Consider the following 25000-nt stretch of genomic DNA (forward strand, 5'->3'; position numbering starts at 1 on the left):
AATCCAAGTTTTACATAGAAATATATATGGAACAAATCTTTTAAAAAGATCTGCACCACCCAAGTTACTCAGGTGAGCGATGTGGCCCATGGGCCTCTTGTTATTATGTAGTGTCAAGATTGTCATCTCAACGTTTAATTGATGTTTTCTACACATGGTCAATCCAACCTTCACATATATTCATTTACATGTACAATTTCTAAACCAATTCAGTCTCTCTGGTAGTTAAGTTGAAAAAGCAAGTAGAGTTTGTGAGTTACAATATGAAATATTACTTGTAATGCCAATAGTTAAAATCATGCTGAAATTTATTTGGAAAGGGGGTGGGGGGTTAATGTGGAGTCAACTTTTTATGAAATGATAAAGTTCACCTAACTCTTCCCATTAAGAGATGGAACAATACTACTGTATTTTTTTTGTTAATTTGGTAGGTAGGAATAAACTTGTTAATGTTCTGTGAAAAAAGAATCAGAAAATTATTGAAAATTTTTAGTTCTAAATGATTCCTGTTGCCACTCATCTGTGTTTCATTAGATGTGAAGATTTGCTTTACTAACCCATTTATACTCTGGTTTCCAGTCTTATGTCTTACCGTTTTTATTCTGGTAATATAGATGATGTATTCTGTGTTATAATGCTGGATGTTGTCTTCCCAAGTCTGCTTTTTTAAAAAAGAAATGGTGAAACCCCCAAAGAAAGATGTTGTCATGGTACATGAACAAGGCATCATTGAAAAACTGAAAAGTCCTAAGCAATGTCTGATTAAATGTAATTGGGTTAGGGATACGTATTTATTTATCTATGTTGAAAGGAATACAAAACTTAGTTGCATCATCATTAACTTCCAGGAGTGTGAAATTCTGTCAATATGAATATAAATGTATTTGAAACAGGGAAGGACATCTAGGGTAATCATGCTCATATGGGTTGCTATTGGGGGGGGGGGGGGTTGCACTGATGAGAGAGCTCGTCTCCATTTCCCCTTAGCTATGACACTTCTGTAATTTCTTATATTAATGTACCCTTGTTCTAACACTAGATACTAAATTTTTAAATATACAAGTGTAGTTGTACTAAGTGATAGCAGTACACTCTAGTATTATCTATGTACTGCCATGCTCCATTACTAATTAAACTTTGTGCTGTGTGCTTCCACACTTTGATGTCTTTATTGCACTGCTTTTTACTACAGCCTATACTTCTGAGGAGATGACCCGATTTCCTGGGGCCCGAGGAACGTGGCCGGCCCCTCCCCGAATGCCAGGGCCAAGGCAAATCCCCCACCCCACTGGTAGGTCATCCATTGGTAGTGCTGGCATCTTATCAAAAGTAGACTTTCTGCATGTCCAAGAATTAGTTTATTCTGGAAAAAATTTGCTATATGATGTTGACCTTACCAGTAGGAAAACTCTAAATTTCACTATTTTTATCAGAGATGTAGATGTATTTCAATATGCATGTAATCATGGCATGTTCATAGAAATATATTAAATCTGCTTAAGTCATTTGAGGAGGAAATGTTAAGGAAAAACCTTTAGATAATTTCGGAAAGGATCCAACTTGAAAATTGAAATTCCTAGAAACTTAAAGTTTAAACTCAAAACAAATTTTCCTTCATGCTGTTTATTTGATTTTCTTTGATTGCACAAATCTAAGCACCTTCCCTCCTTATTGATGTGCACTTTTTTCGTTGCAGTGCACATGTTTCATAAATGTATATGTAGACATCATAACAAAGGTTATCCATTTTGCACCTACTAATATTTCATTTACAGTCTGAATAAACCATTTTCAGGCTGAAGGTTTCACAAAATTTACAATCTTGTCATCTCTTTAAACATTGCAAACTTGTATGTAGTTAATTTGAGCAACAGAAAATGGAGTTTATTACTGTTAATTGTTCCTTATTTTAAACCATGTACCTAAAACTGAATTTAGGAAACTAGCCCAATTTTAGCTTGCTTTCTTTTGTATTTCTTGATTCAGTGTAAAGGCCATTTATTCTGACGCATCCAATTTTGTCAGCTAGTATTTTTTAATGGTATTTTTTCCACAAGTTTGACTAGGTTTACCAGCCTGTGATTAGAACCAGTGTCCTTCAAGCCAACTGCATTAAGAAACATCTTTCCTTAGTTATTAGCTAGATTGACTCATTGTTTATCATCTGTCATGTAGCCCTTAGTAAATGCATGTATTTAACTACCTTAGAATTCTGTTTTTTAGTAATGACTTTTTTACCCTTAACTATATGATACCACTAAACTGGATCACATTCATTGGAAAATTAAAGAGAAATTACAGAGCATTTAACTTAAGTCTGATTAATTATAGAATTACATGATATAATGGTGATTTTGGGTAATTTCTTTAGTATGTTATACCTGAATACTGGTATAATTTTACAGAGATGGAAGGTTATGGTATGCGACCTCCTTATAGTGAAGGTGTTCACCCCGGACAGATGAGGCAGCCCCGCCCCCACGGTCCGATGATGCCAGAAATGTACTCACCCAAACAATCCCAACAGATGTCCCCTGGCCAACTGCCCAGTATCAGACCTGGACAGGTATGTCTCAAGTGTATCCATAGTGGGAAATATGAATTGTACAGCAACAATCATCAAAAGATCTTTCAAATCAGGGATTTTTCAATTGCTTATTTTGCTTTTCACATTGTCATTGAAAGTTTGAATTTCAGTTTGAACTGTTTTTAAAATGATATTTTTATATATATTTTGAATCTCTGTTTCTTGCATTCATAACTTTATTTAGAATGCAAATGTATCAAACAAAATTCTATATTTTTAGCTCTACTGGTCAGAGACCAGAAGAGTTTATGCGATAGTAATGCGTCCGTCGTCCGTCCGTCTGTCTGTCTGTCCATCCGTCTGTCTGTCTGTCTGTCTGTCTGTCTGTCTGTAAACAATTTTTCAAAATGCTACTCCTCCTACAGTTTTGGTCTGATTTCAATATAACTTGGCACACAAGTAGACTACACTAAGATACATAATTTTGTGCATCGGTTTTTGATTTCAATGGACGGTGTTGCCGTGGTTACTAAAAATAGAAATTTCTGTGAAATTCTTTCAAAATGCTACTCCTCCTACAGTTTTGGTCTGATTTCAATATTACTTGGCACACAAGTAGACTACACTAAGATACATAATTCTGTGCATCGGTTTTTGATTTCGATGGACGGTGTTGCCGTGGTTACTAAAAATACAAATTTCTGTGAAATTCTTTCAAAATGCTACTCCTCCTACAGTTTTGGTCTAATTTCATTATAACTTGGCACACAAGTAGACTATTAAGATACATAATTCTGTGCATCGGTTTTTATTTTGATGATGGCAAGGATCATTTTTCTATTTATTGCTGATTTAAAGTCTCAAGTCCCAACTGCTACTTTTCTCTTCATTTGTTTTAAGTATAAACCAGTAGAGCTACAGTCTCGACAGAGACTTCTGGTTAATAAAATCACTTTATAATACATGATATATGAAATGTTGACAGAATCCATTAGCTGGCCATGATCCAAGATTCCCTAACATGATGGAACGCTTCCCTGTCCCGGGTCAACAGGTGCCCCCTAATCAGCAGGGAGGTCAACAGGTGCCCAGTATGCCAGGTCAGGGTCAGACCTATAAATCTTACCCCCCAGAGTCAGGGGAACAGAGCAGGATGACCCAAGGTCCTAAAGGAGAGCAGAGGAAGCTAGAACAAGAGAGAGAGGACGGGAAAACAACAGACACAAAGGAGGAGAAGAAAGAATCAGAGGACGAGAAGCAGCTGAATGACACAGACCTGATAGATCTCCTAGGTAACTAATTAATCAGATATCAGTAGGTATGCAGTGTAACATTATTGGTCTTAAGTTAGACATTAGTATTCAATGAACACAAGGCTAGTGTTGGTGCTTATTCTGTTAGACAGGTTGTCACTTTACCATGAGTTCGAGTTTTTTTTTTCAACCTTCTACACTTATGGTACATGACGGTACAATGTGTTATATTTTTCAGATTTAATCTAGCAAGTATAGTTTTGAAAGTGTGGATCTATATTAAAGATATGGTACCTTTAGTTTTTATTTAATTATTTAAACAAGTGGCATGAAAGATTCTAAAGTTGTCTTCTTTTTCCCCAACAGGTTCTGATGGAACATTTGACATTATAAAATTTGTGGACACAGACACTGAACTGAATCTTGATGAAAACAAGAGCATCTTTGATGATCTGGATGAAGTTGAAAATGGTGCCATGGAGAAACCAGACAATAAGGAAGACATGAAGATAGCCAAAGACAAAATGGACTCAGAGCTGGAGACATCAAAAACAGGAGGCGGAATCCCAGATTTCCAGTCCAAGTTCTTAGAGTTCAGTCAGAAGAAGAATGAGGAAAGGAAGGTTGGGACAGAGGGGGGCAATCAGATGAGTGAGATGGATAAAAAAGACCAACAGAATATCAGTCAGATAGCTGCTCTCCTACAGCAACAAAGCTCAGAACACATGCCCCCCACCCTGGAACGTAGAGACTCTGTCAAGTCAGACACTTCAGCCCCAGGTAAAGACCAGCTACCCAGAACTCCGGGCTCTGGACCTCTGACTCCTTCTGGAATACAGCCTGGTGTGGATCAGACTGCTGCTTATCCAGGAATGGCATCCAGAGGGCCGTATGCAGCAGGAATGCATTCCCCTCTCCATCAGGTGCCCCAGCCCTCACCTGGCTCCAGCTATCCCCCGGGCCAGGGACCACCCACTCCTGGCCTACCCTCCCCCAAAGTAATGCCATCACCCAGAAGTAACATACCATCCCCCAGAACACCAACTGTTCAATCACCATTCAATCCAATGAACAATCAACAGTCTCCATTTCCACAGACTCAGTCTCCTTTCTCTCCTACAGTGTCGTCTGCTCCACAGTCACCTTATGCTGGCTCTAAACCACAGCCACCCTTCTCTCTTCCTGTTGGAAGCACCAGTCAGACTGGGTACTCCGCTGTGGAAGGGGGCACTCCAGCCCAAAGTCCAGGTCAAAGGTCACCAAGGGGTACCATTACGCCAACAAACCAGTACATGCAGGGTACTTATGGTCAGCCCATGATGCAAGGACCTCCAAGAGGAACCACTCTAACTCCCACACCCAACAGTATTATGTATGGAGGACAGTCAGGTGTTCCACAGCATGGCATGAGAAATCCAGGTCCTGCTTCTATGCCTGGAAGCAGACCACCTTTCTCAGGAGCATCCACTCATCCAATGGGACATGGAATGGACACCCCCACTTCACAGATGCATCCTATGGATCCCTCTGCTGTGCCTCACATGGCCACTTCCCAGGCCCCTCATGGATCAGAGGTGCAGGGCCACCCTCCATCCTCTCAGGCCACTGCTGCAATGCCTCCTTATGGAATGCCAGGGCAGAGAATGCCAGGAGTGAGGCCTCCCATGGGGGGAATGGCATTACCTGTCACAACATCTTCCCCAGGATCACAGGGGAATGTACGGCCTCAGCTACTTCAAGAACAGCCACTTCTGATACAGGATCTGTTGGAACAGGTAAACATATGTCATATATTTATTGGGTTATTCAGATGTGGCACGCCTTACTGCACATTTAAAAAATTCCAGTATTTTTTTTCTGTTAATTTTAATCTGGAACTTCATGCACCACATGATCATTTGTATCAATAAACACATACATTTTTTTGAGATAACGTCATCATATTTTAGTATGAAGAGGGTAACAAGAAGATTAAGCTGAAACAAGTATGTTTTGTATAGGTCATTAAATCATTTACGTAGTATGGGATTGACCCCTTAAATAAATCTTAATTCGTAGCTTCATGGAAAGTATGAAGTTCAGTGCTATGTTATTAGTTGTGTATGCTTTATTTTAGGAGAAGCAGGAACAGCAGAGGCAAGCCCAGCAGCAGGCAATGGGAATAATGCAGCGGCCTCCACCGGAGGGAATGATGGGTCAGCCACCCAGACCAGGAATGCCCATGGGACAATTCCGTCCACGTATGGAGGGAATGAGGTGAGGAAATTACTGCTTGAGCTAGATTTAGGAATTTACTTTCTTGTTTAAGAATTAATGTCTAATTTATACTTTACTTCACTTGAAGGCACCCTGGGGACCCAAACTGGAATCCAAATGTCCAGAGGCCTTACGGACAACCAGAGATCCCTCCAGGTCAGCCACCATTTGTACGAATGCCGGGACAACAGATGCCCCCTAGGATGCCTGGTCCTTATGGGGGTCAGCCCCCTGGTATGGGCCCCATGGGAATTCCCCCTCCTCCACAACCACCCCCTCAACCCCCAATGACAGGTCAGTATTTATGTAAACATACATGTATTTAGTGTAAATTGATCATAGTTTTTACTCTGTAGCACTGAAAATGTTAAAATGCAATGTCTGAGTCTGAGTTTCAGACTTGCAGAGAAGCAATTTACTGCTATATAATTCTGTTAAAATTGTTACATGTATCTTTCTTTGATGTTTCTTACATAGTGCTTTTTGAAGACATAAAGATGAAAGAATGTTTTTCTTGGCATTTGTGCACCCAGTGATTGGTTTTGATGTGTAATTTAAGGAAATGTACATATTAATTGTCTTGATTTATTCATTAGGGGAGTTGACTCCTGAACTAGAGCGGCAGCAACAGCAATATGAGGATTGGCTTGTGAAGCATGGAAACTATATAGAGATGCAAGTCAAGGCACTGGAACAGCAGATTGGAAAGTGCAAGCGAACCAAAAAGGCTATCAATGCCAGAAATCGACAAGTAAGAATTCTTATATTTTGTCTTAAAAAATAGATTGAATTTTAACAATCATTTTATTTACATTTCATATTTATTGATTCTTCAAACCAGTGTGTAGTTATTTGAATATATGGCAACCATGGTAATAATGTTTTTTGGATATATTTAGGCCAAGAAGTCAGGGAGGGAGCCATCACCAAACGATGCCACCGAGTTGGAGAGAGTGACCCAGGAGCAGGCAGTCCTTCAGAAACAGTTAGAAGGACTCCGTAAGCAGGTCAAACAGCACCAGCTACAGACCACAGACTACCGCACAAAGAAACGGGTAAGAGTTGTCAAGCAAATCATTTACAAGGGTAGGACTGTGTGAAAGGTTTGTTTACATGTCAACTTTTCCAGGGACGTACATAGAGAATTTGATTACAGTACAAGAAGTATTTTTTATGATGAATCAAAATATTCTATTTTTTTTGTAGGAACGGTATGGCCAGGACTGGGCTTTCAGTCAGATGCCCCCTGCTACAGGTCCTGCTATAATGTCTATTCCTCCCGGAGGATTACAGCCTAGAATCCCTGGCCAGCAGGGCTCGGCCCGCCTCACGGCATCAGCCAGACAGGCTTATGATGAGTACATGCAGGATCGACTCAGACAGTCCCAGCAGATGCCTGCATCAGCTCCCCGTCCCCAGCACACAGTAGTGGAGGTAAGTCAGTATTTATCACTCTATTTACCAGGTGATGTGATTTTAACTCAGGTGGAAGCATTTTGTCTGTTAAAAATTCTTCAGAATTATTCTCTTTAAAAAGTGGTCATGTTTTTATTGTGAGGAAACTGGAAGCACTAATTTGAACAAGTTTAGTGGACAAAATTCTCCCACTGAATATAATTTTATAAGAACCGGAATTAAAATGTTTGTTTTTCATGAATCTCATGCATTTTATCACATAGTATTGCACTTTTCGTGTCTGTTAAAAAAAAAAAAAGAAGAAAGATGTTCAGAGCATTTAACATTTTTTTTTGCTGTGAAGCAAACTGCTTAGAAGAATGACTGTAATGTTTTTGTGCATTTGCTAAGTGAATAATGAAATCAGTGAATGAGAAAGCTTTGTATTAATGACTGTGGATGGTTGTGGTATATGTAGCATTTTGATGGTCTAACCAATGATAATCCAAATGGTAGATAATTCATGTCCCTACTATTCAGGATAACAAGACTAAAGTGGCAGGGCCCAAAGCTATCCTTCAGGTGAGATTGTCACATTTTCTCTGTATCAGGCCTCAGCATGCCACACACAAACAAACGCTTCAGCTAACAAATCGCTGACAACAAATAACCCCTCAACACTTTATCCTAGGATAGACCTTTTTTTATATCAGTTTATTTGTTGTTTAATATGTCATGTTGTTCTTGTAACATTTGGGATGTCTTGGAGTATACATTGTTATCCCCCTTTATTGTTTCTTTTTATGTGTAATTTTGGTCAGTTTAATACAGCATCTTCCTTGGAGTAACGTTTTAATGGTTTATCTTCAGAAATAATCAGATTATTTAAGAATGCTTTTTATGTTGTATTAAGTTACTAAGACATGCAAAGAATGCTGACCACTAACATGAGAGGTAAGGCATGGGGTCGTAATCAAAGATTAGGGGGTAGTAAAGTCTGGAATGCTTCCGGTAGACGAGTGAATGGTCAAATGAATGCTTACAAAAGTAACGTTATTTTAAGACAAAAAAAAAACACTTGTGTATTGAATCGTAATATTTCCATGGAAGTACACTCCTGTTTCAAGACTGAAAAGAATTACCATTGAATCTGATAAATGCATTAAGGCCATTTTAAGATGCTTAGGACCTGCTTGCACAGTACATGTACTGGGAAAGTAGTTCTATTAAAATAGACTACTGATGTAGGGAAAACATCTTGATAGATCTGCTGTATGTCCTTGTCCTTACTAATACAAAAGTCTTTATGACAAAAAGATTTTGCACAAACTTTTAGTTGTGTTTAATAAAATTATTTGTTGGAAGAAAATTGTTACATTTCTGATTAAAAAAAAAAATAGGGGGGAGGGGGGTGTCCATAATTTAAGGTTAATAGTGTTTTTGTTATGATTCATTGGTAAACTGGTTAACAGTTTCTGGTCATTGCTAAAAACTGATCTAAAGTTGTAATTGGTTTCTTTGATTGCTCCTCAGAAACATGCACAAGTTTAGTTTGCTTATGCTAACACTTATGAACTGCAGTATTTTAAAATTCATGTATGTATATTTCTGTAGAGTTTAAAAAAGCAATGAAAAAATTAAATATATTTCCTTTGTGTCCTCATGTCACATAATAAAGCTTGGTGATCAAAGAGGAGTCCTGTGAATAAAAATAGCAATGCCGTAATTGTCCAGTTTTGTGTACCTGAACAATAGTAAGGTCAGATTCTCACAAGTCTGACTTCATTTTAAACACTCGGTAAATGCCAGACTTATGAATTAAAAAAAAATAATACCATGAAAAATTAAGCCATAAACATAACTATTAACTAGTGAAATCATTCATGGATGTGCTAGATGTGAAGTAATTCATGGATGTGCTGAATTGTTACTTGTCACAGTAAATTATGGAAATTAGCTACTACAAAACATTTATCTATCCTAGTCCAAGTTATCAAGGATGTCTTAACTATCAGAAAGGCTTATAAAGTAATTGGTATAACCAGCTAACCTGGGTAAGACAAGGGAATGTATTGTAGAAAGTCGTCAAATCTCATAAGAAGTTGCAAATTGTTACAAAAGCATACCACACCATATTGAGTGTGGATGTGTGTAATAGTTTATTGTTAGGTATAAATATGATCTAGTACAATGATATGTTGCATTTTTTGTCATTTATATATTTACATGTACATATACACCGTGTGTTTTTCTCCATTATTTTCTATATTGTAAACCTTGTATATAAATCATGGGGTTAAATCAATGTAAATAACCTGTTAATATTTTTTTTTCTCCTAAGGATTCATAAGCATGGTTGACAAAGTAAATAATGATGTCACGACAATTAATAAATAAAATTTATCCATGAACGATGAAAAAAATATGGGCTTATTGGGCTTCTAAAGAATAAGGAGGGGGTTCAGGTTTCCATATAAATCTATCCTTTTGTTAAGGATAAAAATCATGGATAAATGGCAATTTTGGTACAAGGTAAAGAGGTGGAAGATTTTCTCACTTTTGTTATTTGTTTCAGGACAATAACCCGTTCAGTGAGGAATATCAAGAGAGAGAACAGAGGGAGAGGGTTTACAGCCTACCCAAACCACTGCCCGATACAGGTACTACAGCTCAACATCCTTATCTATGTAATGTAATACTGGTACAATACATTATGATGTGATACATGTAAAAGATTCTGATGGTTTGCTTATCAAAGATTAAAGGAAAGTATATCATTTGTAATAAATATTTGGTGCTAAATTAGAATACTGTATACAGGGTTATTTTCGCCCTTTCACACAAACAATTTTACCCCGTTTTAAATTCGCCCAGTCATAGTTTTGTTTAAGAAATTATACTGTATTCTTTGAATTTGCCCCGTTTTAAATTTGCCCAAATGAGGGTAGGGCGAAAGGGTTGAAAATAAAACGGGGGCAAAAATTTCCCTGTATACAGTAGTTAAATATGGAAAAAATTATGATTATTTTTATTAATGCAGAAAAACCAGAAATGATGAGACAGATGCCCCAGTACTTTGATCCTAGAACCATGCCATATGACCAGAGTGGACGATTCCCTGCACCACGATTGCCAGGGGATCCAATGCAACGGTTTCCTGGTATAGATTTAGTCTGCTAATTCTATGTGTCCGCTAAGCTTATGCTTGTCATAAAACAGACTTTATGAACATAAAACTCCATTTTTCACTAGCTCCGGGACAGCGGATGCCTTTTGATGGAGCGTCTAGAATGCCTGGTCCCCCACCACCTCCCCAAGACCCTGCCACCAGTCCTGATTTTTTTCTCTTGGAAGTTTCCTGTGAATCCTTTTAACCCCTTCCCACAGTCAATTTTAGATATGTACACACCATATTTTGTATATATCATGAACCAAGGTCAAGGTGGAGATATTGAGTGACAAATACCATACCCCACAGTGTCTGAGCGGAGTTTTTAGGTCCACTACTCGGGGACCGCATTTCACCACAAATGCCGGTTATCGGAAATACCAACCAGTTTCAAGCCTTTCAAGTAAAAAAGCAGGAATTAATAAAATGACAAAGACAATGTTGTTAAATGTGTTCAGAAAAACAATTGTTTTCTATTAATATATGTAAAAAGGACATTGGGTGCAAAAATTGAGAGGCGATGCATGGGTGGTCCTGAAATTTTTTTTTCGGAAATGTGTCTTCGAAAAAGCAAGATTCTTTTGAAGTTTCCTGTGCAAAAAAATCCTTTTGAAAAATGAAGCAAGGTCGTCAAAATAACATTTCTAATCAGTAACAATGTTTTATTCTTATGAGTCACACATTTTAAGGCAAACCCACAGAACTTTTCCGTCAACAACCATGTAAAAAATTTATAGTACCCTACCATGTAGATATTATGGGCCGTTTTATGATTTTATACTATCCGTTTTTACCGTGTATGATCTTACTGAACTAAGAGATCCACTATGACGTCAAAGACGCAAGCAATACGGCAGAGTGGATTAATCTATTCCGTAATTTGATAATATTTGCAAGAAATTTTGAATGTTTTCAGATATTTTTATACTAGATAGTGAACGCAAACAAACAGTAAAAAAAAATATACAAGTGCTGTGGTTTCAATCTCGTTTTGTACATATTTTATCAGAGATTATGACGTAAATCAACTGAGTCACGTGACCATACATCCTTCATCCCCTTAATGAATGGAATCTTCTATACTTGATAAGATTACAGGAAGCAATACTGACTTGGATTGTTTCATAGTCAAACTAGTACACACTAGTAGGAGGATTCTTTATGTGAAACATTTGGATTTGACTGGTTTTAAAAGTACTCCAGAAAATGAAAATTTGCTTGGATTCCTATTAATTTTTTTACAGCAAGTTCAGAATAAATGTAAAAGGATTTAGTTAATCAGATTGCTATTGCTGTATTGTCAGTATTTTACTTGTGAATAAGAAATGAATGACAGCAAGGCATTCTTGGTGATAAATTTGATAGCACATTTTATTATCATTACTGTAGTTTAATAACTAACAGAGTTCAATGGTAGACCTATTTTTTTTTTAATGGAAGCTTTGTACAGCACTAGTAGTTTTACACTTTTCCCCATCATCTCAGTTCTTCTTAACAATTGTAAAATCAAGAAATGGTCACTGATTTGTTGAATGTCTTCAGTTCAGTGGTGGTTGATTTTATAGAGATGCATTGTAATGTCATACATGAAGTCCTTCCCAATTTGTAAAATTCATATCACATGAAATCAGATTTCTCAGGTTTAACAAGTTTCTTGATTTTTAAAAGGAATAATTTTTTTAGAAGAATTGATTTAGAATCCTGTTTCATTATAATGACTTAGACAGAATTCGATGTTCTGTTGTTTTCCACTCACTTAGATTTATGTAGGTGCCCTACTTTAATTAAAGTGATTTATGTGTCAATTTCCCAATTTATTTTTGTATGAAGCCATTTTAAGTACTTTTTACTCTTCAAACAAAGGAGAGAATATGTACATTTTTGGGTCATGGCATCAGATACATTTATATGTCAAGAAAAAGTTAAGATTGCAGTAAAACTCTGTTAGAGCGAAATCACTGGGACCTATGAAATTAATTTGTTAAATGTGTAATTCGTTATATCGGTTTGAGGAACTCATTAGATTTATATAGCTGGGGATCCAAGATAACACTTTATATCCATGAATTTGAAATATGGGTTTTTGTACTAAACGAGTTTTACTGTATTAAATCCTGGCTAAAAGACCGTATTGCACTAACAAACAAGAAAAGAAGCATTTTTATGAGGATAAACCAATCAGAGAAAGACAATATTGGCATTTACTGCAGGCTTCTGTGTGACTGACAATTTTGTAAGTTTGCAATATGAGGTGGTTAATGTCGATGCTTTTGTTCCCATTGCCAGGGTAGATTTACAACAAGTAGTCCAGCTGTAAGGAATTGCAAACTTTTTTTTTCCAAAAACAAAGTTTTATACATTCATGAATTTTTTAAAGAAAAGTTTGGGTGGGGCATTGTATGGTTTGGTGAATTTTTGTGGATGTGAATAGTGTTGCCTCAAAGTCTTTGAATTAAATAGGACAGAATGATTCAATTACCACTCCAGGTGCTTTCTTCTTGTGGCTTGTATACATCTATACAAAACACAAACCAGGATCTAATGATCTCAAGTAATTTGCTTTAAAATGAAGGTTTCAGTATTGTATAAATTCCTCAAATACCTTATAAAATGGAGATTTATTTATGAATTACAAAATATGGATGTTCCAGGTTTTTCTGCGCCTCCCACTGAAATGGTATCCACCATGGAATCCGGCGAGAAAAAATCAAAGAAACGTAAAAAGAAGAAGAAAACTGCAGAAAGTAAAGGCATTTCTCAGTACATTGATTGGCACACTTTTTTGAACATTTTCTTTTTCTTTTTTTTTTTTACTATTTTTTGTTTAGCTTTTTATTCCAAGTATATAATGCACTTTTCTTAGCTCTAATATAAATGACTTCGGCAAAGGTGAAATTCACAACCTCACTATCTCTATATAATTATTTCAATGTATATCTCTATTCATTTAAGTTTTTATTTAAAGGGAGGGGAGGGGATGTTCCAAATTTATTCAAAGTCACTTAATTAAGTTTTATTTAAAAACATATTTGTAAAGAAATGTTTTTTTAAGATTAAAAATAATTATTGAAGGTTAAAATGAGAAAACTGATTGATAAACCACCATAAGAAAATTCTTTGTTTGACAACAATAATTTAATGAAATATTTGTCAGACTTATTTGATTGTGGACCTAGGCAGTTTTAGTAGATAGAGAGGCTACCTGTTTAAGAATGTTTTATAATCATACAACGTGCTACAAATAACACCCTATACCTATCATTAACTACTCACCTTTCCTTATCCCTCCTGCTTCTGCTGTATAGATAACTTTTTATCTTGCTTGTCTTTTGTGTAAATACTGTCGATCCACTCCTTTAATCTTACCAGAAACCTTTGCCAAATTTTAAACGGTAGAGCTACACACTTAAATCTATTGCCGATTCTTTTAACTATTACCTTACACTACCAAGTCAAAAATACCATACCTACTACACCAAGTGTTTCATCAAAAAAGTGTGCCGCTAGGTGTATCTGTGTTGTGCAGTGTATTCGTAGCTCTAACGTTTCTTTGCTTTTTCACAGGAATTATGAGAGATTTTTGTTGTTTTTTTTTATTTTTTTAACAAGTGTCATTATTATATTTATATAGTATAATCAAAGTATAATTTTGTTGTGATGTATCCAGATTTACTTGCATGCTTCCTTATCCAGTGACTTGGGACAGATTTGATTTCTAGGTGTTCTTAGTTAGCCTTACCTCCTGCATTGTGCACTTCTCCAACAAAGTCCAAGTGCTTTGGATTCTTTATTTGAATGTTAGTGCTCTGTGTGTTTTCTGTTCTGACAGTATGTTGTTTTGAGGACTTTTTTTTTCCTGTATCTGTTTTTTTTCCAAGTATTTTTTTGACAGGCAGGTAAGGTTTTACTGGATACAAGACTGTGTAGATATCTTATCAATAATTAAAAGGAAAAAAATGCAACTTTGAAAATTCATATGACCTAAATGTACGTTTAAAAATGATCTATCAGTGAGCCTCTAAAGGGACTGTAATCTCTCTAAACTTGTTCTTTCATAATGAAAAAAATATATACATGTATTTATTATGATTAATAAGGAAAATTAAAAAAAAGTTGTATATATTCTAATGCTTTCACCAAACAAAAATACTTTTAACCAAATATTATTGAAATGCAAAATTACCGTTTTTAATACTTCATTATACTTTAATTAAAATTGGAAGATTCTGCTCTTAAAGCAGATTCCTCTAAATTAACTATAAGCCCTATGATATGTCTAAGGATGCACAGTACACTGCCAAGCTTGCCTCAGATGCTTCAGATGGGTGTCTAGGTTAACATTTTTGAGCACACACATTCCATTGTAACTTCAAGCCCTCAAGGTATTACATAAACTCCCCCAACACTCTCAAAGTTTCTTCAGGTGTGGGTTTTTACATACATTTTCTGGATGAGCAACTAGATCAAATTTTTTAGGTTAAGTCCATTTCCAAGTATCTGCAAGCCCTATCAGACCAGAATTGCATAATTGTTGCATCTGGAGGTCCAAACTTCTAGACTTAGTTTTGAGGTATGATTCTGAAATCTTGATGTATGTTTTGGGGTAAAGCTCAGTTTTTATGCCACTTTCTGGCCTGTCTCTTAAGGGACATCCAAACCAAGCTTGCAGATATGGTGCATCTGTTTATACTTTCTTTTATACCCTTAGGGTAGGAGATTTAGTTTCAAGTAAGATTTGTCTAGTCCTCGATTTTCGTAGATTTATTACTGTAAATCACTTTTCATTTGCAAGAACTTTGTTTAAGCATAATTTCTCAAGGCAGTGTGCTTATGAAAAATTTCATTCTCGTGTATATTATTATTCCCAGAGATTATATGGAGCAAAAATCACAACTCATGAAAATTTTGTCTCGCTAATAAAGAGTCGGTGACTTTCTTGTGAAAATAAGGTGTCGCGAAAATATAGAGATCTACAGTTTGCTTGAGGATGTTTTTTCTTAGGAATAAAAAATGTGGTTCTACTCAAGTATTTATCCATATTTTCAGTGGTTAATGAAAAGTTTATAGCAGCAAGATTTTGTTTTGAAATATGGGAAAAATTCATATCAAATTTAGGTAAACAAGGACCTTTGTATGACTCATTAACAGCTGTGTGTGTGGGTTTTCTGACAATTTGATAAAGTTGCTGAAGTTTCTAAATATTGAATGAAAGATTGTTTTGCAATCAAAATGAACATATTTGTGATGACAGGGACAAGTCATTCCTCAATAATTATAAATATTTGTAGCATGTTATAAAGATTAGAGTAATGCATCATGAGATCTTTACTCTGAGATAATAGAGAATGCCAGCTCCAGAAAAAGTGGAATTAAAAATGACAGGTTTTGAAAATCCATAGTAAGAATCTACATCACCTCCAGCGTTAGGCTAAATTAAGCCTATGACAATGAGAAATATTACAGCCACTGAATAAAAAGTATAAGGGTTATCCCTCCCTTCCTCCCTAAAAAAAAACTCCCCTTCCACTCAAAAGTTCCTTACTTTAATCCATAAGATATACACCTGGTAGTTACAAACATCACAGTCACATAGACAATGAGAAGGTTAAGGCACATTAAGCACCAGCAGGATTTCTGGTTCTTTTGCCTTTACAGTCGAGGAGTTCAAGACTTTTGGTCATACCTAATTCCTGTGTATATATAGTTATGTGCTTTATTTATCCCCATTAGAGAGTATCTGTGTTCACTAACCATCCTGACATTTAACACAAATACTATATTCTATAAAGAAATTGCCTCATCAGATAATTTTTTGTAATTATTGAATCAGTGAATTCCCTTGCTGTTGTGTGAAATATGGCTGGCATGTGTAGTCAAAACTTTCTTACATTAGTAAAGGGCTGAGATTTTTGATACATTGAATTAAGTTATGTTATGTGTTCAACTTCAGCATGTTCAGTTTGTTCTCTATTTCAGTTTAGCAAGTTTTTATATTGTTAAAGAACTTTTCAGACAAAGATTTTAGTAGCAATGTATAAGTTTGTAATATCTTTATGACTGTACCGGTAGTTTTTGTGATGGTGTAACGATTCAAAAGCTTATTAAAGATATCTGATTGCTAAAATGTTGAAAGAGAGAGAAAGTAAAAATAATGTGGAATCTATATTTTCTAGAAATTAATTCTCATTCATAAGTGTGTACCCCTTATATTTACAATTTCAATGGACTCTGTTCTTTAGCTATATATTCAGGAAAAGTACCACCATGAATTATTTCAGCAATTCATGAAAATAGGTTTCCATGAATTGATATGATTCCACAGGTTAATTAAACCACAAATCTATATTAATTTCATGCTTTACAGGGCATTTGAAAGAAATTTCAAATTTTTGTATTTTGTCTTTACAGGCACAGCAGCGTCCAATGTTGGAGCCACTGAGCCTCGACCTCCAGTCCAGTTTACACCGCAGTCTGAAACAGAAAAACGCATAATGGAAATTCTCAACAACACAGCAGGCTTGACAGCTCGTACTCAGATAGAGGCCATGGAGAAATCACCAGGAAAAGCTAAAGGAAGTGAGACGTCTGCCTCTGTCCCAGGTAATGACCAGAAACCAGGGACAAAGAAACTGGATCCAGGGACCAGCTCTCTGGCGATTCCTTCAACCTGTGTGTCTGGTCCTAGCAATACGTACACACCAGCTATCCCTCAACTTTCTTACCACATTGAAAACACAGATACAGAGGATCAACAAGAGGAGCCTATCTTACCAATGAATGTGATGATCCATCAGAGTATTCCTCAGAGTGCAGCTATTGCATGTTCTCTTCCCCAGGTACATAGTGCTCCCTCACAAAATCAGCAAACAGATTCTGTGCCACAGGAATCTGATTCGGCTCCTCAGTCGACAGAGAGTTCATCAAAAACAGCTGAAGGGAGTGTTCAGTCTGATCAAGTGCATTCTCAAGATAAAGCACCAATCAGTGGCTCGGAACCGGAGGCTGCTCCAACACCAGTGAATATCCCTAAAGAACCAGAAAGTGTGGTCACCTCCCAAGTCCAACAAATACCGCCCCAGTCATACCCCCCTATATCAACTATGCAAGGACATCAGCTTCCTCCCCCAAATAGTCAGGAAAGAATGTCCCCCAGGGGAATGATTCCTCTGTCTTATGTTAATGCCTATAACCAGGTTCATGGAAGGATGTCACCCAGACAGGCTCATTTCGGCGGTGCACCTCGAGGGCCATCACAAAACCAGATGTCCCCCAGGCAGTCTACAACCCCCTCTCCAGGGCGATATTCTCCCAGACAAGCTAGTCCTTCACATTCAGCGGGGCCATCTCCGGGGCGATACTCACCTCGCCAGGGCTCACCTGGTGTGTCCAGACCTCCCTCCAGACCGCCTTCTCATCCTGGCCAGGAATACATACCTCCTCGGCAAGTTCCCACTCCCATTTCTTCAGGATATCCCAGCTGTACCCCTCCAGCTTCTCCAAGTGTCAATCACCCTGTAGCTCCATCAAATGTCAGTTCTCCTGCAAGTGCTGCATCAGTGGAAAGTTCATCCCGAGTAGAGACTCCTGCTGTTCAAACTGTGACAAACTTAGTTTCAAATATTCCAACCGGCCGTGCACAGTCTGCTTCTCAGAATGCAGTTGCTGCTCCTGTTGCTTTACCACCAGCAACTGAAGTGAGTGCACCTGCCTCTGAACAATCAAACATTAATGTACAAGTTGTTAATGTTATTCAACCTTCTCAGGTTTCTGACTCAAGTCATGTTCAAAACATGGCTACAGTGTCAGAATCTTCAGTGTCAGAGGGAACAGAGCCAGTAGAAAAGACCAGTCCCACGGCACACACAGACAGTAGTCAAGATAATAACCAGTAAAAATCATGTATGAAATGTTTATTTATGTGATTTACAAAGTTATTGTATATAACAATGGACTTTTATTAGATCTGCAAATAAAAAAATTTGCAATATAATTATTTGCTTACCATTGTTTTACCAATTTAGTAAGTGAAAATAGGTGATGTATTCAAGTAGGTTAATGTTTTAGGACAAGGTCTCATTGATATACCGGGTATGTCCTATTGATGTCTAGTGATGCTTACTTCAAGACTGCTTCAGATGCTTATCTGAATCAATAGGTTAAAGGTTATGGAATAGTTTTCACATTGATGATGCATGTAGAATATACACCATCAGATTGTCTAGGGATGCTAGATTTATTTTAAGAATTAGTGAACAGGTTACATTTATGAACCAGGTCCATTCCAAGTTCACTTATATTTCAACTGGACCAAATTGCATGTGCAATGATGATGCATCTTTACGGATACAATTTTTAGCTCACCTGAGCTGAAAGCTCAAGTGAGCTTTTCTGATCACCCGTTGTCCGTCCGTCTGTCTAGCTGTCCGTCCGTAAACTTTTTCACATTTTCAACTTCTTCTCAAGAACCACAGGTACAATTTTAACCAAACTTGGTAAAAAGCATCCTTGGGTAAAGGTGAATTTAAATTGTTAAAATCAAGGGCCAAGTCCCTTTCCAAGGGGAGATAATCAAGAAAATATAAAAATAGGGTTGGGGTCACTAAAAAATCTTCTTCTCAAGAACCACTGGGCCAGAAAAGCTGAAACTTATGTGGAAGCATCCTGGGGTAGTGTAGATTCTAAATTGTTCAAATCATGACCCCCGGGGGTAGGGCGGGGCCACAATAGGGAATCCAAGTTTTACATAGAAATATAGAGGAAAAAACATGGAAGCATCCTGGGGTAGTGTAGATTCTAAATTGTCCAAATCATGACCCCTCGGAGTAGGGCGGGGCCACAATAGGGAATCGAAGTTTTACATAGAAATATATATGGAAAAATCTTTGAAAATCTTCTTCTCAAGAATCATTGGGCCAGAAAAGCTGAAACTTACATGAATCTTGGGGTAGTGTAGATTGTAAATTGTGCAAATCATTACCCCTTGGGATAGGGCTTGGTCACAATTGCTATTACAAAGGGGGGAAATCTGATAAAGAACAGCATGGCCAAAGTTTCTCAGGTGAACATGGTTGACTTTTGTGAATGTAAGTATGTGTAGAGTGTGTATGTATGCGTTGTTTTTGAGCTTTAGTGCACCTTCTCTAATGTTCTGTGTAATAAGAATGAAAAATTTTCATGACATTTTATACGACAACTAAAATGACCAACAAAGTAGAAATGTTAGGTATATTGAGTATGAATGTAAGAGGTTTCTCCTCTAACAGCCAAAAACGTAGAGATGTGTTTAATTGGGTTAGAAGTAAAAATATCTCTATTGTTTGTTTTCAAGAAACACATAGTACTCATGAGACTTCAAGGTTATGGGAATCAGAGTGGGGTTACAAATCCTATTTCAGTAGTTATACAAGCAGCTCAGCTGGAGTTGCAATACTTTTCAAAAATAACTTTGAATTAGATATCCATTCAGTTAAATGTGACTCTTCTGGTAGATATATCATAATGGATATTTCAGCAAATAATTTGAGATTTACTTTGGTAAATTTGTATGGTCCAAATAATGATAATCCAGAATTTTTTCAAAATATTTATGAAGAAATTACAAAATTAGAAAACATGTCAATCCTCATGTGTGGGGATTGGAATGTGGTCCAAAATAAAGAACTTGACACTTTCAATGTTAAAAATCTTAATAATCCAAAGGCAAATGAAGTAATAAAGAATATAAAAAGCGAACTTGAAATTTATGATCCATGGAGAATCTGGAATGAAGAAGTTAGGCAGTACACATGGAGAAGATCAAATCCAGTTATTCAAAGTAGAATTGATTATTTTCTTGTTTCTGATTGTATTTTTAGTAGAGTATTAGACACCAAAATAATCCCAGGGTATAGAACAGATCATTCAGCAATTGTATTTAAATTCAAAACAAACTAGATGCTGTCATGAGACAGTAATACCCGCACTATGGTGTTTGCCTCTAAATATACACTCATTCATATTGGACTTTCCAAGGAAGAAGTCAAAATAATTCTATAATTATCACCGTACATGTATTCGTCAAATTGAACATAAAATTTTCAGATGACCATATCAACTCTGAGCCTCACATATGTATTTTAAAATACTTAATTCATAACCAGTCTGAAATAACAGAATTTAATTAATGATTGAAGTAAATTACTTAATTAGATTCAAATAAATAATTTCCCCATAATTTGGAACTTTTTAAATTTACTTTCTCAACGACATAAAATATTATTTTAGTACAAAGCGTTTTTGATGAATTTATCAAAATGTGCAAACTGATTGAAGTATTTGGTCGGGAAAAAAACCCATTGAAAATACAACCCGATTAATTTGTCAATGCCTATCCCCCCCCCCCCCCCCCCCCCCACACACACTCTCTCTCTCTCTCTCACCCTCACATTTTTTAAAAAACATAGTTTAGTTTATTATGATAGTTTGAAATTTGTTCTTGTACTAAACAGTTTTATTTTCTACATTCACATTGGGTTTGCGTCACCCATTATCATATTTATAGATATCACCTCTCGGCACACCTCGGCCAATTCATACTGGCAAAGGAATCAGCAAAGGTTTGTCGAATGAGATTATTTAGCACATGTATGCTGACGATGCAGTGTGGTCAGTTAAAATCATTTGTGTTTTAATTGGATTATATGGATTATATTTCATGAATTCGTTGTCACGACCTATGACATTCGGTAAGTACAAGATTTAGCATAGAATGCATAAAAATAAATAAATGCAAATGGTTAGGTTGAAGTTCAAAAAGGGTCAACATGGTCAAAGATCATCGCATGCCACAGTCGACAAATTTCACATTGTCAAGTTATCTCCCGTTGCGGACATTCAGTATATAACAGACGCAGATCCAGAATTTTTTTTTTTCAGAAAGGGGGGGGGGGTGTCACACCTCAGTCAAAAAAATCAGCCCAAGATTTCCTGAGATGGAAATAAAAAATAATAATAAAAACAATGATGGTGGAGTCCCTGTTTTCTAAGGGGGAGGATGTCCAAAGTCATTTTTATTCTCTACAGTACATATATAGTCTCATTTAAATAACTGCTAATTCCAGGGGGGGGGGGGGTCTGATCTCCCTAGCCACTGACTCCCTGTACCTGAAATGACAATTGATCTTATGACTCCATAATAGTAGAAAATTTTTTCAATTGACTATTTATACATATTTTGTTTCCTATGTTTATGTATTTTTGTCTGTCCACGGAAACTTTAACCTTGCCCATATTTTTTAAGTGGATTGGGCTATACACATGGCTTGAATATTTCATAGGTAAATTTCTTTTGGCAAAACCTTTTAATGGGTACCACCAATTTTGACCTCTTGATCTCTTGACCTTGGATTTTGACCCAATTTTACAAGAAAAATACCTTGAACTTGGCGTAAGTTTTGAACAGGTGGTGCTAGGACTTTCATGCTCTTACATGTGTAATCATTGTGAACTTTCAACAGGTATAATTATTTTTGACCTAGACCTTAGAGTTGAATCCAATTTAACTTTAACCTTGGCAATAACTTTTGAACAGGTGAGGAAGTTCTAGGGATTTCTCCCTTTTTTCACATGTGTATTCCTTGTGACAAGACTTTCCCTTTGATACCAACAATTTAGACCCTTTGACCTTGACCTTGGAGTTTGACTTACATTTGAGAAACTTCAACCTTTGCCAAAAGCTGCCATAACAGTTGCTGTCACAACAAACAAACAAATTACTAAAAAAAAACACAGAATACATGTACATATTTTATATTCAACAGATATACATCTGGTCATATCTCTAGTTCTCCCTTGAATGAGACATGGTGATATAAATTTTAAAAAATAATTATAAGAGTTGAAAAGGTTGTGCATATTGAAATATACTAAGCTCTGCGGATGAATTAGATATACCAGTTTAGCTTTATTTTGCTACCCAAAGCACCTTGATTAACTATTTATAAGCATACTGTTTTCTGAAATGTACTGATTTCTGTTGTCCATCTGTTTATCTGCAAACTTTTCACATTAACTTCTTAAGAACCACTAGGCTAATTTCAACCAATTTACATTTAAATATGCAGGGTACTTTTTAAGCGCCCGGATCGATAGATCCCGGGCGTATATTGTTTTTGTCCTGTCTGTTTGTCTGTTTGTCTGTTTATCTGTTTGTCTGTTTGTCAACTTTAACCTTGGCCATAACTTTTGAACAATAAGGGATAGAGACTTCATATTTGGTAAGCATACTCCACTAATAAAAACCTTTCAAATGACTTCAAGGTCAATGACCTTGTGACCTTGACTAAGACTTATATGCTAAAAATAGCTTTTTCCACTGTTTGTCATAACTTTTGAACCATAGGAGATAGGGACTTCATATTTGGTATGCATACTCCACTAATAGAGTCCTTTCAAATGACATCAAGGTCAATGATCTTGTGACCTTGACTGTGACCTATATGCTAAAAATAGCTTTTTACACTTTTTGCCATAACTTTTGAACCATCAGAGATAAGGACTTCATATTTGGTATGCATACTCCACCGATTAAGTTCTTTCAAATGACACCATGGTCAATGACTTTGTGACCTTGACTGTGACCTATATTCTAAAAATAGCTTTTTCCACTTTGTCATAACTTTTGAACCATAGGAGATAGGGACTTCATATTTGGTATGCATACTCCACCGATAAAGTCCTTTCAAACGACGGCAAGGTCAATGATCTTGTGACCTTGACTGTGACGGATATGCTAAAAATAGCTCTTTACACTTTTTGCCACAACTTTTGAACCATAGGAGATAGGGACTTCATATTTGGTATGCATACTCCACCGATAAAGTCCTTTCAAACGACGGCAAGGTCAATGATCTTGTGACCTTGACTGTGACGGATATGCTAAAAATAGCTCTTTACACTTTTTGCCACAACTTTTGAACCATGGGAGATAGGGACTTCATATTTAGTACGCATACTCCACTGATTAAGTTCTTTCGAATGACACCATGGTCAATGACCTTGTGACCTTGACTGTGATCAATATGCTAAAAGAAGATTTTTTTAACTTTGTTGCCGCTGGGCGCGTAGTGTTTCACAAACACATCTTGTTCCAACATAAATCTTCTTCTCAAGAACAGCAAAGACATTTATTGTCCCCATTTTTGCTAAAGGTAGGGTACATTAAATCTCATTTGTTTGTCAATCTGCCTATCTGTCACAATAAATTTAACCTTGGTCATCATGGTCGTATATTTTGAATGAGAAGAGATAGGACTTTTATATTAAATATGTGTATTAGTATTAAATGGGACAATACCATTCTACATACAATATGATTTTCATTACCCATGATCTTGAAGTTTGACCTAATTTCCTTAAAAAAATTAATTGCTTTGAATTGATCATTTTGAAAGATAAATGAAAGGGCATTCATATTACCTGTGATAAGACCTTCCAAAATGTATCATGACTTTTTGACTCTGTGACCTTGACCTTGAAGTTTAACTTAGTTTTCATTAATGTTGTATTTCCTTTTCATTGAGAAGAGATTTGACTTTCACATTTCAAGTGAACATTACCCATAACAAGAGGCTCCCAACATGCTATGATTTTTTACCCCTTGACCTTGATGTTTTAACAAAATTTCAAAAGAGTGAACTCTCCCAAAAGAGGATAAGACCACTGTTTAAAACAAAAAAGGAGTTTTAATAGGGAAGACTGGGCTTTTTCCATAAAAAGCGTCATTTTTCAACCCTCATTTGACCCCCCGGGCAAAATCAAAATTCCGAAACCTAACTGCACATCTACATGACCCAACCAACCATCTCCCAAAGATGATTAGGATGCTGAATAAAATGTAAGAGGAGTTCAGGGAAGATGGGGCTTTTTCCATAAAAAACATCATTTTTCGACCCTTATTTGACCCCCCAGGGCAAAATCAAAATTCCAAAACCTTACTGCACATCTACATGACCCCACCAACAATCTCCCAAAAGCTGGTTAGGCTACTGAGTAAAATGTAGAAGGAGTTCAGGGAAGACGGGGCTTTTTGGACAAAAAGCGTCATTTTTCGACCCCCATTTGACCCCCTGGGGCAAAATCGAAATTCCAAAAGCTTACTGCACATCTACATGACCCCACCAACCATCTCCCAAAAGCTGGTTAGGCTACTGAGTAAAATGTAGAAGGAGTTCAGGGAAGACGGGGCTTTTTGGACAAAAAACGTCATTTTTCGACCCCCATTTGACCCCCCGGGGCAAAATTGAAATTCCAAAACCTTACTGCACATCTACATGACCCCACCAACCATCTCCCAAAAGCTGGTTAAGCTACTGAGTAAAATGTAAGAGGAGTTCAGGGAAGACGGAGCTTTTTGCTTAAAAA

General features: G+C 36.6%; 1 protein-coding gene across 1 annotated transcript in view; it reads left to right on the forward strand.

Annotated features, from left to right (window-relative positions):
- Positions 1-18590, forward strand: part of LOC134245137 (histone-lysine N-methyltransferase 2C-like) — a 47951-nt gene extending 29361 nt beyond the window's left edge. The window contains exons 41-52 of the mRNA XM_062727402.1: positions 1193-1291; positions 2406-2566; positions 3513-3819; positions 4147-5555; positions 5897-6036; positions 6125-6330; positions 6633-6787; positions 6936-7091; positions 7243-7470; positions 10007-10091; positions 10472-10591; positions 17009-18590. Coding sequence (XP_062583386.1) covers positions 1193-1291; positions 2406-2566; positions 3513-3819; positions 4147-5555; positions 5897-6036; positions 6125-6330; positions 6633-6787; positions 6936-7091; positions 7243-7470; positions 10007-10091; positions 10472-10591; positions 17009-18492 — 4550 coding nt within the window. The 3' untranslated portion in view covers positions 18493-18590. The remainder of the gene's footprint in view (positions 1-1192; positions 1292-2405; positions 2567-3512; positions 3820-4146; positions 5556-5896; positions 6037-6124; positions 6331-6632; positions 6788-6935; positions 7092-7242; positions 7471-10006; positions 10092-10471; positions 10592-17008) is intronic.
- The last annotated feature ends 6410 nt before the right edge of the window (positions 18591-25000 follow it).

This window comes from Saccostrea cucullata, unplaced genomic scaffold (genome assembly GCF_032062105.1).
Source record: "Saccostrea cucullata isolate Sc308-1 unplaced genomic scaffold, CSIRO_AGI_Scuc_v1 ctg53, whole genome shotgun sequence".
NCBI classification, from domain to species: Eukaryota; Metazoa; Mollusca; class Bivalvia; order Ostreida; family Ostreidae; genus Saccostrea; species Saccostrea cuccullata.